This window comes from Cannabis sativa, chromosome 9, assembly GCF_029168945.1.
Source record: "Cannabis sativa cultivar Pink pepper isolate KNU-18-1 chromosome 9, ASM2916894v1, whole genome shotgun sequence".
NCBI classification, from domain to species: domain Eukaryota; kingdom Viridiplantae; phylum Streptophyta; class Magnoliopsida; order Rosales; family Cannabaceae; genus Cannabis; species Cannabis sativa.
In genome coordinates, this window is record NC_083609.1 from 38,559,567 (window position 1) to 38,573,116 (window position 13,550).

The window sequence follows — 13,550 nt, forward strand, 5'->3', positions numbered from 1 at the left end:
ACCATATACACAGTCATCACATAACTCTAGCTTCTCTCCTAGTTTGCCCGTGAGAATGCCTTGCTTTTCAAGTTCATTCATGCCTCTTTCAATTACATGACCTAATCTAAGATGCCATAGCCTAGTACTGTCCATGTCAGGTCCTTTGACTACCATATCATTTTCACAAGTGATGGTCTTTCCTTTAAGATAATAAATCCCATTCTTAAGTTCCCTTTTCATGAAATTAAAGAGCCTTTCATAACTTTGAAAGAACTATCAATCTTTATGGTATGACCCTTCTCAATCAATTCACCAATGGAAAGTAAATTTCTCTTTAAATCTGGAACATACCTGACTTCCTGTATGCTTCTGATTTGATCATCATGTAGCTTTAGCCTCACTATTCCTATTCCTATAATTTTGCATGCCTTGTTATCACCCAATAAGACTGATCCACCATCTACTTTCTTGAAACTATTGAACAGGTCTCTTCTTGGTGTCATGTGAAATGAGCACCCTGAGTCAAGTATCCATGAATCACCTGATTCTTGGCTAGACACAACCAAGACATCAGCTGATTCATAGCCATCAGTTACCACACCAGCATCTCCTCTGTCTTTACTTTTGTCTCTTTGTAGTTTAGCTTTCAGTGCCCTACATTCATCCCTGAAATGGCCCTCTTTCTTAGAGTAGTAGCATTGTTTCCCTGCCTTAGAATTGGACTTTGACTTGTGTGACTGATTAGAACCCTTGTACTGCTTGTTCTTGTGATTTGATATGTGAAATCCACCTTTATTTTCTCTGGTTTCTGATCTGCCTCTGACAAATAAACCTTCACCATAGCCATTTGATCTATCTTCATTTCTTTTTTGAATTTCTTTGGAGTTCAGGGCAGATTTTACCTCTATCATAGACAAAGATTCCTTTCCATAAAGAATTGTGTCCACAAATTGTTCATAACTCTTTGGTAATATGCTAAGCAGTAGTATTCCTTGATCTTCATCTTCTATCTTGACACCAATGTTACTCAGGTCCAAGATTATTCGATTAAACTCATCAAGATGTTTCCTCAGATCTTTTGTTTCATCCATTCTCATCGTGTACAACTTCTTCTTCAGGTAGAGCTTGTTGACAATTGACTTCTTCAAATAAATCGATGCCAACCTTTCTCATAACCCCACTGCAGTGTCCTCATTTGACACTTTCCTAAGAACTTCATCTCCCAGACTCAACAGAATGGCACTGTGTGCCTTGTTCTGAATTTCTTTGATTTTCTTCTTGTCATCTCCAATAGCAGCAAGCTCTTCTCGATCAATGGCCTCTGAGATTCCTTGATGTACTAGGAATGCCTTCATTTTATTCCTCCACAGTCCAGAATCGTTTGTGCCATTGAACTTATGAACTTCAAATCGGGTTGATGCCACTGCAGATCAGTTCTTGATTCTTTCTTGATGTTCTTGATTCAGTTCTTCGGTGATGCCCCTCGACTGTGTTCTGATACCATTTGATGTGATCAGTACATGATCATTCACCTCACACACAACACAAAACAAAGAGACTAATCAAGAACAATGCAAACAATTGGATATTGAATAATTCAGCAATAAACAAATGCCAATAAACCAGTAGAATCAGTAGCAAGAACCAGCAATTAAACAAAAGATAAACAAGTAATTAAATGACAGAAATAAAAGGAGAAAAGGATCAAACACAATCAAATTTAAGAGGTTCGAACAAGTGATGATGAATCACTTGCCTACTCCTCGGCCAGAACAGCCCCAATGGCTTCAGTCTTTATTGATGCTAGAAGAGAGGATTACAAGTTGTTTACAAGGTGTTCTTGACACATTCACTCATGAAGCAAAGCTTCAATTACAAAACAACTCATTTCACCAAAAACTCTCTCTCTAATACACACTTAACTAGCACTCAAATCTCCCTAGAATTGCTACTTGAATGCTATAGCAATTTGGCTATTTATAGCCTCCGATGTATACCCGATCCTAACTGTCATAACAGACAGTTAGGTAAAGTAGTTAAATAAATGAAAATAAACCAACTTGGTGTTTCTTGCCTCTATTAGTGACCAAACATAACAATAGATATATATAAAAGAAGGTTTAAATAAATGTGAGGTGGAATCACATAGATTTTTTAGCCAAGATGCAAAATGGTCCTAAATCTAACAATTAAGTTAATAAATGTATCTTTTTATAAAAAAAAAAAAATTAACAAAATGTCTATTCAAATAAAAATTTGATGATGAAATTACAAATATAACCCTCGTGTCAAGGCCAAAAGTCTCACCTCCTTCTTCTCTCTTGGCACCGACTAGTCCAGTTTTTCCTCTCTCGCCTCTTAGATTTTGCACTATGGTATATCTTTATTATGTACGTGATATGATATATTAAGAAATAAAAAAAAATATTAAAAAGTGGTATATTATTTTCAGTTTGTGGTATAATATTTTTAAGTATTTGGTAGAGTTATTTTGCACAATGGTATATCGTTTTTATGTATAATAGAATATTTAAAAAAAATGAAAGGTAGTATATTAATTTAAGATTGTGGTATATTATTTTAGTGTGCTATAGTATGTAGTGAACGAAAGAGAGAAAAAAATGTGGAATATTGTTTCTATATTTATTGGTATATCATGAAGGAAAGAAAAAGAAAAAAAAAAACTCGTGAAATATTAAATTAAGTTTTTGGTATATATATATTTTTGCACTATACTTGTGGTATATTAATTTTTCACTATAGTATTTATGCTTATGATTGCAGAATATAATTTTTATATGCTATTGTATATCGTGGAAAAAAAAGTCATTTAATAGTATATTAGTTTAAGTTTATAGTATATTCATATTGGTCTAAAGTATATTGTTTGTATGTGATATGGTATATCGTGAAGGAAAGAAAGAAAAAAATAATATTAAACATTAATTTAAATTTTTAGTATTTCTTTATTTTGTACGGTATATCTTTATAATGAAAGAAAGAAAAAAAAAACTTGTGGAAATTTATTTAAGTTTATTTTTATATATTTATTTGACTATAGAATTATTGTGGCAAATTCATATTATCTGTATGTTATATTATATATCATGAAGGAAAGAAATAAAAATAAAATTAAAAGAATACCTATCAGTAAAAGTAAAAAAGGACATAATACTCATATTACTCTAAGGTATAGTATTTGTATGTTATATTCATATTACTTTAAGGTATTTTTATAATACTTTTTATATAATGAAAGATATTTTAGGTATTGAAAAGTAAAAAAAAGAAATTTGCTTTATTATTTTAAAAAAATACATTAACTATCAGTAAAGTTAGAAATAAAGCTATTTACTTGCATTTCTCTTTATTAAAAGCATTGCCATAATCGTCACTACTACAATTTAGTAGTGAGTCCAATTTATTTCAATTTAAAATTAATTTAAATTTAAGGCCCCTAGTTACTCTTTGGCACTTCTCAATTAATACTGATCGTCTCTTAGATGTAGTACTATTAGTAGCCACTTCTATACCGTTTGGTTTGAAGAAAACAATAACTAATGGACGCTGCAATGTGACCTCAAAAATATTTTAAAAATTGCATATAATTACATGACTAACTACATAACTAAAAGGATGCAGAGCGAAATGATTATTTGTATAATTTTAAGACACTAAAAAAATACAAAAATTTATAAATAATTTGGAATTTATGGATTTAGTATATGTTCATGTCACTAGATCGATTTTGTATTGCACAAGTGTGAAATACAAATTAACAATGAATGCAAACAAAGCATTTAGAAGCTCCATTTCAAGTACAATACCATTTCAAATAAGTAGACTTTAGTTCTCTCACTTTTAGACGAATTTAACTCATGACCTTTGGACGCCAACCCGCAATAACATCCTCCGGCAGTGCACGTGTTTTAATAAATGAATCCTTTGAGAAAATATTCTGCATGAAATAAACTCAATGTCACACTACATTGTACAAACATACATCGCCACATATATGTAAACTACTTACATTTAGCTTGACACTAGTTCAGCTCAAAATTCAAAAAGACAGAAAAGTGATTGACCTAAACGTTTATAGAAAACTGAAAGGATAAATACATTGCATCTTAGGAAAAAGATGAGAAGTAGCTCATCTGAAAATGCAACCATTTCAATACTTATGAGTTATGGTAGTAAGTATGTGAAGGATTTCAAACACATTTTCGTCATGAATAGAAGCTTCAGAAAGGATACCAAATGCAGCATTGTACTAATTATACAGCTTTATATTTTTTGAAAGAATATTATGGCTTTATATAGCTGGAAAGTTAGAGCATGTAATGCGTGTCAGATCAATTGGGAGATTTTAACAATATTCCAGCTGTTATTTATATTGAGAGCTTTGCAACAAGGAAAGAACCAGGTTTTGAAATTCCTGGGCATCAGTAACATATTTCTCCAAATTTATCTTTCATTCTCTAACTTAAAATATTAATTGTACAATGATGAATTCCTAACTTAAAAAGTTACAACCAAAGCAATTACTTGGAAGAAAATAGAAACGGTAAATTTACTTGTTAAAATATGTAGAAAAGAGGAGGAAATCAAGTAGTGCATTCTAGAATACAGTTAGTTAACAAAAGCTAACAAAACATTCTACAAATAAGGGTACACATCAATTATTAAAGTTCTAATACTCTCATATAGAAACATACCTTCATGTAAGACTTCACAAATGGAAGGGAATCTGGAACAGACCAATTTTTATAATGTCCCAGAGCAATTTCTAGATGATAGAGCTTGGGTGAAAGAGCCAAGTCAGCAGCAGACACATCTTTCCCATTGATAAAAGGACCCTTGAAAAAGAAAATAAACTCAATTAATAAATAAAAGGCAGCAGTCAGAATGTAGTGGTGATTGAGAGAGAGAGAAGAGATCTCACATTTTCTTTGAGATAATCATTGAAAGAACTTAGCTCATCAAGTAACGCTTGCTCAGTTCCATCGTTGGGGTCTTTGCTTTTAAGAAAGCCAATAAACGTCGAGAAGATCTTTGATCCACTTTAAAGAAAAAGAAGACAAGACAGACATACAATCAGATAGAGAAACCTTTACCCTATGTTTGGAAGTGGGATTTTAGTGGGGAAAGAAAAAGGTAAGAAAAATGTAGGGGAAAAAGAAGTGGAAAATAAAAAAAAAAAAAATAATTCTCTTGTTTGGTATGGAAAGAAAGATTGTATGAAACTTGATCCAACAAAAATTTTCTTACCAAACATGAAAAAATTGACTTTTTTTTTATTCTCCACACATCTTTTTTTCTACATTTTCCTTACATTTTTCTTTTCTCATCAAAATGCAACTTCCAAACATAGCCTTAGTATAACCATAACTTGGAAAAGAGATGAAAGAGTAGACATAATTCTATAGATTTTCGAAAGCTACAGAATACTAATGTTACCCCTCCACATTTCACAAAAAAAATGAAAAAATTATTTATGGATCACATAACCCAGGTGTTAGTCATAAAATTCTGTATTTAACCCTTGAACATAAATCCTGACAGTCTAGCTAATTTGAAAATGAAGCTGACAGAGCACACATTTGTGCTAAACCTACTATTTCACATTGGAAGTCATAAGGGAATCTTCAATGGCTTTTACATAATTTGTAGTCTTAAAACATGAAAGGCGTTTTGCATATAAAATATTCCATAGATTTGAAAAAAGGTTCTGTAAATTCTATTGATGAGTTTAAGAAATTCTTCCCAGACAGCAACTTTTGCATACTGCATGATATTAATTCTTATGACTCATACTCTATAATTATAAGATGTATTGAATTTTCAAATTTTCTAGTCAATTGTAGGTAATGTCCTGTTGTCTATGTCATTGATGTTACTCTAATGGTATAGAAACTTTAAAAAGAAAAAAAGAAGCAGTAAACAAATGTCAAACCTAACATGGTTCTTCGTGTACGGATTAAATCAGTAAATCATTGCTAGTAATGGTGCATACACTGAGGCTTTCTCAGGTGGGGTTATCAAAGGTGGCTGAGGGTACTTTTCTTCCAATGATTGTGTGATAACATCGGAATCTGCAACCCACTTCTCATCAAGCTTTAATACAGGAACTTTACCACCTGCATTGATCTTTAGAAACCTAGAAACAAAAGAAAACAAACAAATTAAACTGAAAAATCATTCTTGTCAGCTAGACATGGTAAGGGGTTAACCAAAGGTATTGGATTTAAAATAATCACCATTCTGGCTTGTTGGCCAAGTCTACCAACTTTAAATCATAAGGAAGATGTTTTTCTTCCAATGTTAGCAACACCCTTTGGCAAAAGGGACCTACAGAATATAAAAATACCAGAATTAAGTCGATAAATCACTCCTGTAAGTAGGTCCAAAATCCAATCATGCATAATTTAAGCTACAAATGACTTCCCTCAATACTAAGAAACATACAAAACAATTATTAACTACGAATCCTCTATAATTATAAACATTGAAATTAACACAGGTCCGAATACATTCAATGCTAAAAGATTCCCTTCACTGTACTACATTCTCTCTCTCGGCAACGAAAAGAAAAATAAAAATAAAATTTAAAAATGTACTCACAGTCGCCGAGCTTGTTGGGGACAGTAAGGGAAGCTTTGACGCAAATTTCGAGAGGGGTCGGGGGAGCAGAGGCGGACATTGAGATGGAGAGGGGCCTGTTGGTTCGATGGCATGAACTGGTGGTGGAGAATACGACGCCGTTTCGAACAGGTCGGAGGCAGTGGTGCTTGATTGTGGAGGAGAGCATAGCACAAGCCGTGGGTTGGAGTCTAGCGCTTGACATCTTCGGTTTCTTAGTTAATTTTTATTTTTCTCTTATTTTGAGAGAGAATGATGAGGTGGTATAATATAATATTTATTGTATGCAAGTGAGGTGCGTTTTTCTTACCTTTCTCATCCTTTACTCAACCACTCATAAATCAACACGTGGCACACGAAACTCACGAATTCAACTTCTTCAAGGCCAAGCCAAGGCTTTTATTTAAAAAAGATAAAGAAAAAAAAAATCATATCATGACAGCAGTATGCTTTTTAAGTTTATTGAGAAACTAGTAAATAAACTTCTTTGGTTAAATCTGCAGTATGGGTCCACTCCTACCTTTGGATGAACATTCTTTGGCCAAGGGAGTTATTAGAAAGAAGGTGCTCGATAACTCATTGGTGATGTCGTGATGGTAGTTCTGGGAACATCAAGAATAATGTTTGGATCTAAAGAAAGATGTAACTACTTACTCCTTTTACGGCATTTGAATAATGTCACAAATAAAGGTGAAAAGGTGGCGTATTACTGGCACAAATATGCACCAACATACCTTACCTGCGCAATTTAATATAGCAGGAAATAGATATATCAGCGCTCATTTGCGCCGACAAAACTCTTACCTGCCATATTTTATTGTTGGTTGGATTAGTTTTGTCGACGCAAATAAAACCTTGCTTTATTATTTTTTTTAAAAAAAATGATAATTTATAATAAATATTATAATTGTTTTTAAATATTAAATTATATTTGAAAAAAACATAATTAAATAAAAAAGCAGTATTGACATATATAATTAAATAGTATCTAGATCGAACTATTATAAAAAGATGTTTGAGTTGAAAAGTTAGCAACTAAACAAAAGTGCTAAAGTAAAATATTAAAAGAAGTTCTAAAAAAAAAAGTCCTAAAGTTAATTATAAAATATTTATGGTCCTACAGACGGGCAATGTCATTGTTGTTGTTGTTCTGAGTCTCGGGACAACATGATGATGATCTAGCACCAGGAGGAGTGGGGAATGGTAGAAGTGGATCCATAGCAGGCAAGTTGAAATCAGGAACAACACAAGAAAGATACTCAAACTAATCTTGGAATCGCTTCCGGTAGACTTGTTGTGTTTCATATGGCTACTTCGAATACTGAATTTCATGTTGTGCCTCCTACACCTGTAGTTGTAAGGCCTCATACTGTTCCATAGTAACAAATTGCGAGTTAGCAGCAGAAGACGTGGCAGGTGCTCTTTTGGCTCTAACTGCCTTCTATCTTAGGAGATGGCCAAAGCCTCTTAGATGTCGAGATCGCTCACCCAATACTTGCGTCATAACAGGCAAGTTTCATGGGTACTGGGTGTGATCTATATAATCATAAGCTTGCTGATCATCAGTGGGCGCTGGTTGATTTGCAGCCACTTCAACCATTTTCTCATACAAAACTACTGAGATGTTTTGTCCAAGAGATCATGTCCCATGCCCTCTAAAATCACTTGAAATGTAATGATCGCTTGACTTTATATGGGAATTAGTAGATATTTGAGGATTTATTTAATTTATTTATCATTATATGCCTCTTAGAAGATAACTAGTGTTTATTTTTAGAAATGGGCTTTAGATTATTATTGTTATCCCTGTTCCCGAATGGGTTCTACACGGGAGTAGCAAAAGGGAGCCACGTCAGATCGTATGGGAATATTTTGGATTCCCCTTTTCTTAAGATAGGATCAGGGAAGGCTTCCGAATATTTGGGAGAGTGGGTCTATTGTGAAGAAGGAATCAGTCCTTGAAGTTGTAACCTAACGCTTTCGGTATTCAGAAGTGTTAACCGAGGTTTTCGGCAACCAATATAATAATAGTAATTAAGAGAGCTATAAAGAATTAAGAGAGAGATTTTTACGGGGCGTTAATGAGCCTTAGTCCACGAGTCTGTGTATTTATGATAGTATTTATTACAGAGAATGTTCTTGGTGGATTTTTCCTCTTCCAGTTCTTAAGAAACCCAGAATTCTCGACCCCTCTTTAATGAGTTTGGGGGGTATTTATACTGTTTTTGTGGGGTGATCCCTAGAATTAAGGTACATGTATTTCTGTAACTATCAGTAAAGCCACACATTCCCAATGAATATATCATATGTAATGCATGGTCTAATCCCTAGGCTTGTAGGGGATTTATGGATGTAGTCCTTTATCCTTTTTGACTGATGTGAGTCCTCATAAAGTAGCCGTCACTAGGCTCATTAATCATAGCATAGTAGCTGCAGAGAGGGGGTTGTGCCGTCAGACTTTAAGACATATGGCAGTTCCAATACGCCTCCTCCCATGCGGCATTAAATGCGAGGTGACTATTCAGATAGGATCTGACACCTCCCGGAGATGCTTTGTTGTAGCCTTGCTCTACGGGAGCATGTGAGACTGACATGCCTTCTCCGGGAGGCATGTCTAAGGTTAATCCTGCGCTTAAGGAGACATAGCTGATTTATTCAAATGCTAAACCCTTTCCATCTACGTGTTATCATCTGGTTGGTCCACGTATTTTGGGCAAAATCAGGGGCAACATTTACCCCTCAAGCCTTGTTTAGTGATGAAGTGAACAATGTCTGACATATTTTACCAGGATCTAGATTTACTAACAAGTATGTTTCATTAACATCCTAATATGAATTCTAAAACAATGAAATAAACAAATATAAAGTTTAGGAAACCTTACATTGGGTGCAGCGAAATATAATGACTCCTTCCGTTCAGATATCTAGTCCTTGATTCCTTTCTGTAGCAGAGCATTATCAATATCTGAACGTGGATCTCTTTCTCTCCTTCCTTTGATGTTGATTCTCCTTCTTGTTGGATGGTTTTCCACAGTCTTACACAATATGATTGAGATACCACTTGATGTGTGTGGGCACTCACTCATTCACTCAAGGATTTCGAAATTTAGAGAAGAAAAGAAGAGAGAAGGTGGTTTCGGCTATAGAGAATAGGAGGCTCAATTTCATCTGAAAAAGTTCACAAAGTTAAGTTTGAATGAGAGCCATCACTATCTATTTATAGGTAACCACCTAGGTTTAGGTTAGAATTATTTGGCATTAAAATAATGAAAAAATAAATGATAAAAGCCAATAAGTGTGGTCGGCCATGGGCCTTGGATAATGGGCCTCACTTATGCAATTTTGCTGTTTTATCATTTCTGCATCTCATTTTTTCAAAAACGCCAATTTTCAAATTTAACCATTTAAATGCCAATTCTAATTATTTATTAACTAAAAATTAATTATTAAATAATTGTAAAGCCCGCTTAGTTTAATTTGGAAATTAGCAGTTAATTATGATTAATTATGAAAATTATTTATAGCTATTTAAATAATTTATTATACTGTTATTTATGGAATTCAGAAATGCATTGCTATGTCATTCAGTAGTTTTCATATTTTTGCATTTCCGGTGCCCGGTATTTTGGAACTCGGTGTTTGGCTCAGTAGAAATCACAACTTAGCATGTTAGTAGTTTGGGACGGTTTATTAGACATTGGGAATGTCGGGAATGGCCGGGAATTTAGAATTTCCCAAAAATACCCCTTTAGTGATTATTATGTGGTTTTAGTATGGAGGGGCAAAATGGTCTTTTTGTCCCAATGATATTTTATCTTTTAGTGATTTTATTATTTGAAAATAAATATTTAATTATTTGTTATTTGGCTGAAAGTAAGGGTAATATACTTTAAAAGTCTCTTTCTTTTCACATTTTCTACACTTAGTCAAAAAAAAAAATAGAAAAACTTCAAAATCACACACTCTCTCTTTTCCTCTCTCTCTCGACTGGTTGTGGGAGTGCAAAGGCTGGATTTTTCTTTGGTGATTCAAGCCCTAAATTGCAACTCTAGTGATCTCTTGTTGTGGTATGTGTTTCCTAGTTCCCTTCCTTTGTTTTCTTGGAAAAATATGTTGAAAATAGTTGATGCATGCATGATTGTGGAATGTTGCTGCTGTGAATTAGTTCTTAATTTCAGAGGTTAAAGCTTGTTAGATTAAGGTTATTTAGGTTGTTTTGAAGAATGATAGTTAGGTTGAGTAAAGCTTTGGTTTTTCTATGTAAAATATGTGAATTTTTGAAAGAAATGGTTATGTTTTGTTGCTGGAATGTTGTTGATGTTTGTTATTGTTTTCTGAGGTTATTCTATGCTTGATTAAGTAGAATTAAGCTGGTTTGATTGCATGTTGTTTAGATTTGCTCAAGTTTGAGTTTAGAACTCAAAGCTTGAGCTCCAATGGTGTTTTCCATTTCTGTGCATTCTGGGTAGGTTTGATGCATTAGAAATGTTATTTGGGATATATGGAGTAGGTCTGGAAGGTTTGAATCAATTTGGGGTTGATTTGTGCAAGTTATGAAATTTTGGGTTTGCTGCCTGCGAGGAACCGGAATTCCGGTTGTACAACCGAAATTTCGGATGAGGGTTCTGAATTTTCCAGAACCAGAATTCCGGTTGGGCAACCGGTCTACCGGTTGGGGAAAATTCAGGGACCCTAGTTTTCCTCGTTTTTGTGTTCTAGGGGGTATTGCCATACTTTTTATCGATAGGGAAACTTTTAGTTCATAGTTTAAGTCCCCGGGAAGTGATTTAGCGTGTCACTTATAGTGTTGTGATTTTTATGGTTTAGGAGCCTGTAATCTGCCGCTCAGCTAAAGTTCCAGTCAGGTTGACCGGCACACCTGAATTCGGAATCCAGGTAAGATTAGTATAACAGTATGCATATGTAGATTACATGTTTAGCGAGCATGTAAGAAGCCTGTTAGATTACATTAGTTGTATGTTGGCTTCGAACCATCCAACCCTGTCACGTCGGTACAGGGTGGAGTATGACCAGCAGCCAGAGTATGACCGGTTCGACCGATCAGGCTGACACTTGGTTGGTGGTTCTGTACTATTGACGTATCCCGTCGGTACAGGCTGGAGTATGACCAGCAGCCGGAGTATGACCGGTTCGACCGATCAGGAGGATATAGTAACACGTCGGTACAGGCTGGAGTATGACCAGCAGCCGGAGTATGACCGGTTCGACCGATCAGGTTGTTACGTGTCAATAGTACCGTCCCTATGAACGTTCAGAACTCAGTACCATGTTGGACATGGCAGTAGTGGCTCAGTACCGTGTTGGACACGGCAGTAGCGGGACTCAGTATCGTGTTGGACACGGCAGTTAGGGTTGTGATCAGGGGTATGGGCGTCTGATCATGACCGGGATTTATGTATGAGTATTATTATGCTTTTCTTACTGAGTCTGTCGACTCACAGTTCTACGTTTATGTGTAGGTAAAGGCAAGGCTAAAGCTGATGGACCGTGAGCGAGCTTGTGAAGATTGTACATGTCGGGGCGGTTAGGCCTGGAGCGTACGATCATCGGGACAGCGAGGCTGATTTTGTAACTAGTCGCTAGGCGACATTATTTTGTATAAACAGTTAAATCTTTTTGTAAATGATTTTGTAATCGGGATCCCGAGTCTTTTGTAATATTATTTTCTAAGTTTAATTAAAAAGCAAAAATTTTAATTAATCACGTTTTTCCATAAACCTCGTTGATTAGCAACGAGCTGCACAGCATGTTTAAAAATCACGTAATACGCCTATGTTAGTTAAGGTGTTACAATTTGGTATCAGAGCCGCCAGGTTTTCTTCCGAAGATCGTCACGACATGTAAAATCATCATCAGCAGTTAGCTCGTTTCACGGTTCAGTAAGCCTTTATTGCTTTAGTAGTTTATTTTATTCAGTTATGAAAGAGAAAAGCCTGATAGGAAGCATGTTAGTAGCCTGATAGTAGAATAGGCGCATGTTTCGTTTTTAATCTCCAAATTAAGCGGCATTAGTAAGCTCTTGATGGTCGTGACCTGAATTGCCAACTCGGGATTTCGAGGCAGTTCAGACTAGATGGACGCCAGACGAAATATTAGGAGTCGGGGCATCTCAGTCGGGTCAGATCAAGGTCAAGGAGCTCAGTTCTTCCCCCAAGTGTTATGGGCCGAGGTAGAGGTCCCAGGGGCAGGGCTCGTGGTCGGGGTGACGTCAACTCGCCACAGGCTGCCCAGGTCAATCAGGAAGCCCAGAATTGGGAAGTTGGGTTTGCTGAAATGCAAGCCAGAATAGAGGAGCAAGATAATGAGATTCAGAGATTGAGGCAGCAGGGTGCTCCTACAATTCCGGTGCCAGTAGTTCCAGCGGCACCTGTCCCTGCTGTTCAGGCCGAATTAGTGGTGGCGGCAAATAGATTGGAACCCTTGTATGAGCGGTTCCGGAAGCAAGCACCTCCGGTTTTTCTGGGAGGTCCAGACGTGATGAAAGCCGAGCAGTGGCTGACGGTGATTACCAAGATCCTGAATTTCATGGGTGTCACCGGTAATGATAGAGTGGTGTGTGCCACTTTTCAGTTTCAAGAAGACGCTCTAGTCTGGTGGGACATGGTGTCTCAGATTCATGACGTCACCACCATGACCTGGGAAAGGTCCTAGGAACTCTTCAACGCCTAGTATTATAACGAGGCGGTCAGAAGCGCCAAGAGGAAAGAGTTCGCTCACCTGACCCAGCGAGAGAATATGAGCGTGACCGAGTATACTACTCAGTTCAACCGGTTGGCGAGGTTAGCCTCGGGATTTGTGCCAACCGATTTCAGTAAGAAAGAAAAATATCTCGATGGACTTAATGTGAAGATCAAGTATGACCTTATGATCACTACCGACGATAAGATCATCTGTGCTGAGATGGTGGA

General features: G+C 35.9%; 1 protein-coding gene across 1 annotated transcript; it reads right to left on the bottom strand.

The window, feature by feature from the left end:
- Nucleotides 1-3,619: 3,619 nt before the first annotated feature.
- On the bottom strand, nucleotides 3,620-7,235 carry LOC115702075 (glutathione S-transferase DHAR3, chloroplastic). Its single transcript, XM_030629521.2, has 6 exons — nucleotides 6,604-7,235; nucleotides 6,240-6,330; nucleotides 5,996-6,139; nucleotides 4,925-5,042; nucleotides 4,698-4,838; nucleotides 3,620-3,940 (listed from the first exon to the last, which is right to left on the bottom strand). The coding sequence occupies exons 1-6, from the start codon at nucleotides 6,824-6,826 to the stop codon at nucleotides 3,854-3,856; spliced, it is 804 nt and encodes a 267-aa protein (XP_030485381.1). The 5' UTR covers nucleotides 6,827-7,235; the 3' UTR covers nucleotides 3,620-3,853.
- Nucleotides 7,236-13,550: the final 6,315 nt, after the last annotated feature.

Excerpts from the sequence above, each read along its gene's own strand:
- LOC115702075 (XM_030629521.2), bottom strand. The coding sequence starts at position 6,826 with ATGTCAAGCGCTAGACTCCAACCCACGGCTTGTGCTATGCTCTCCTCC. Across the intron at positions 6,331-6,603 it reads CCCCAACAAGCTCGGCGACT|GTCCCTTTTGCCAAAGGGTG; the intron begins GTGAGTACATTT and ends TATATTCTGTAG. Across the intron at positions 5,043-5,995 it reads CCACCTGAGAAAGCCTCAGT|TGGATCAAAGATCTTCTCGA; the intron begins GTATGCACCATT and ends TTTTCTTTAAAG.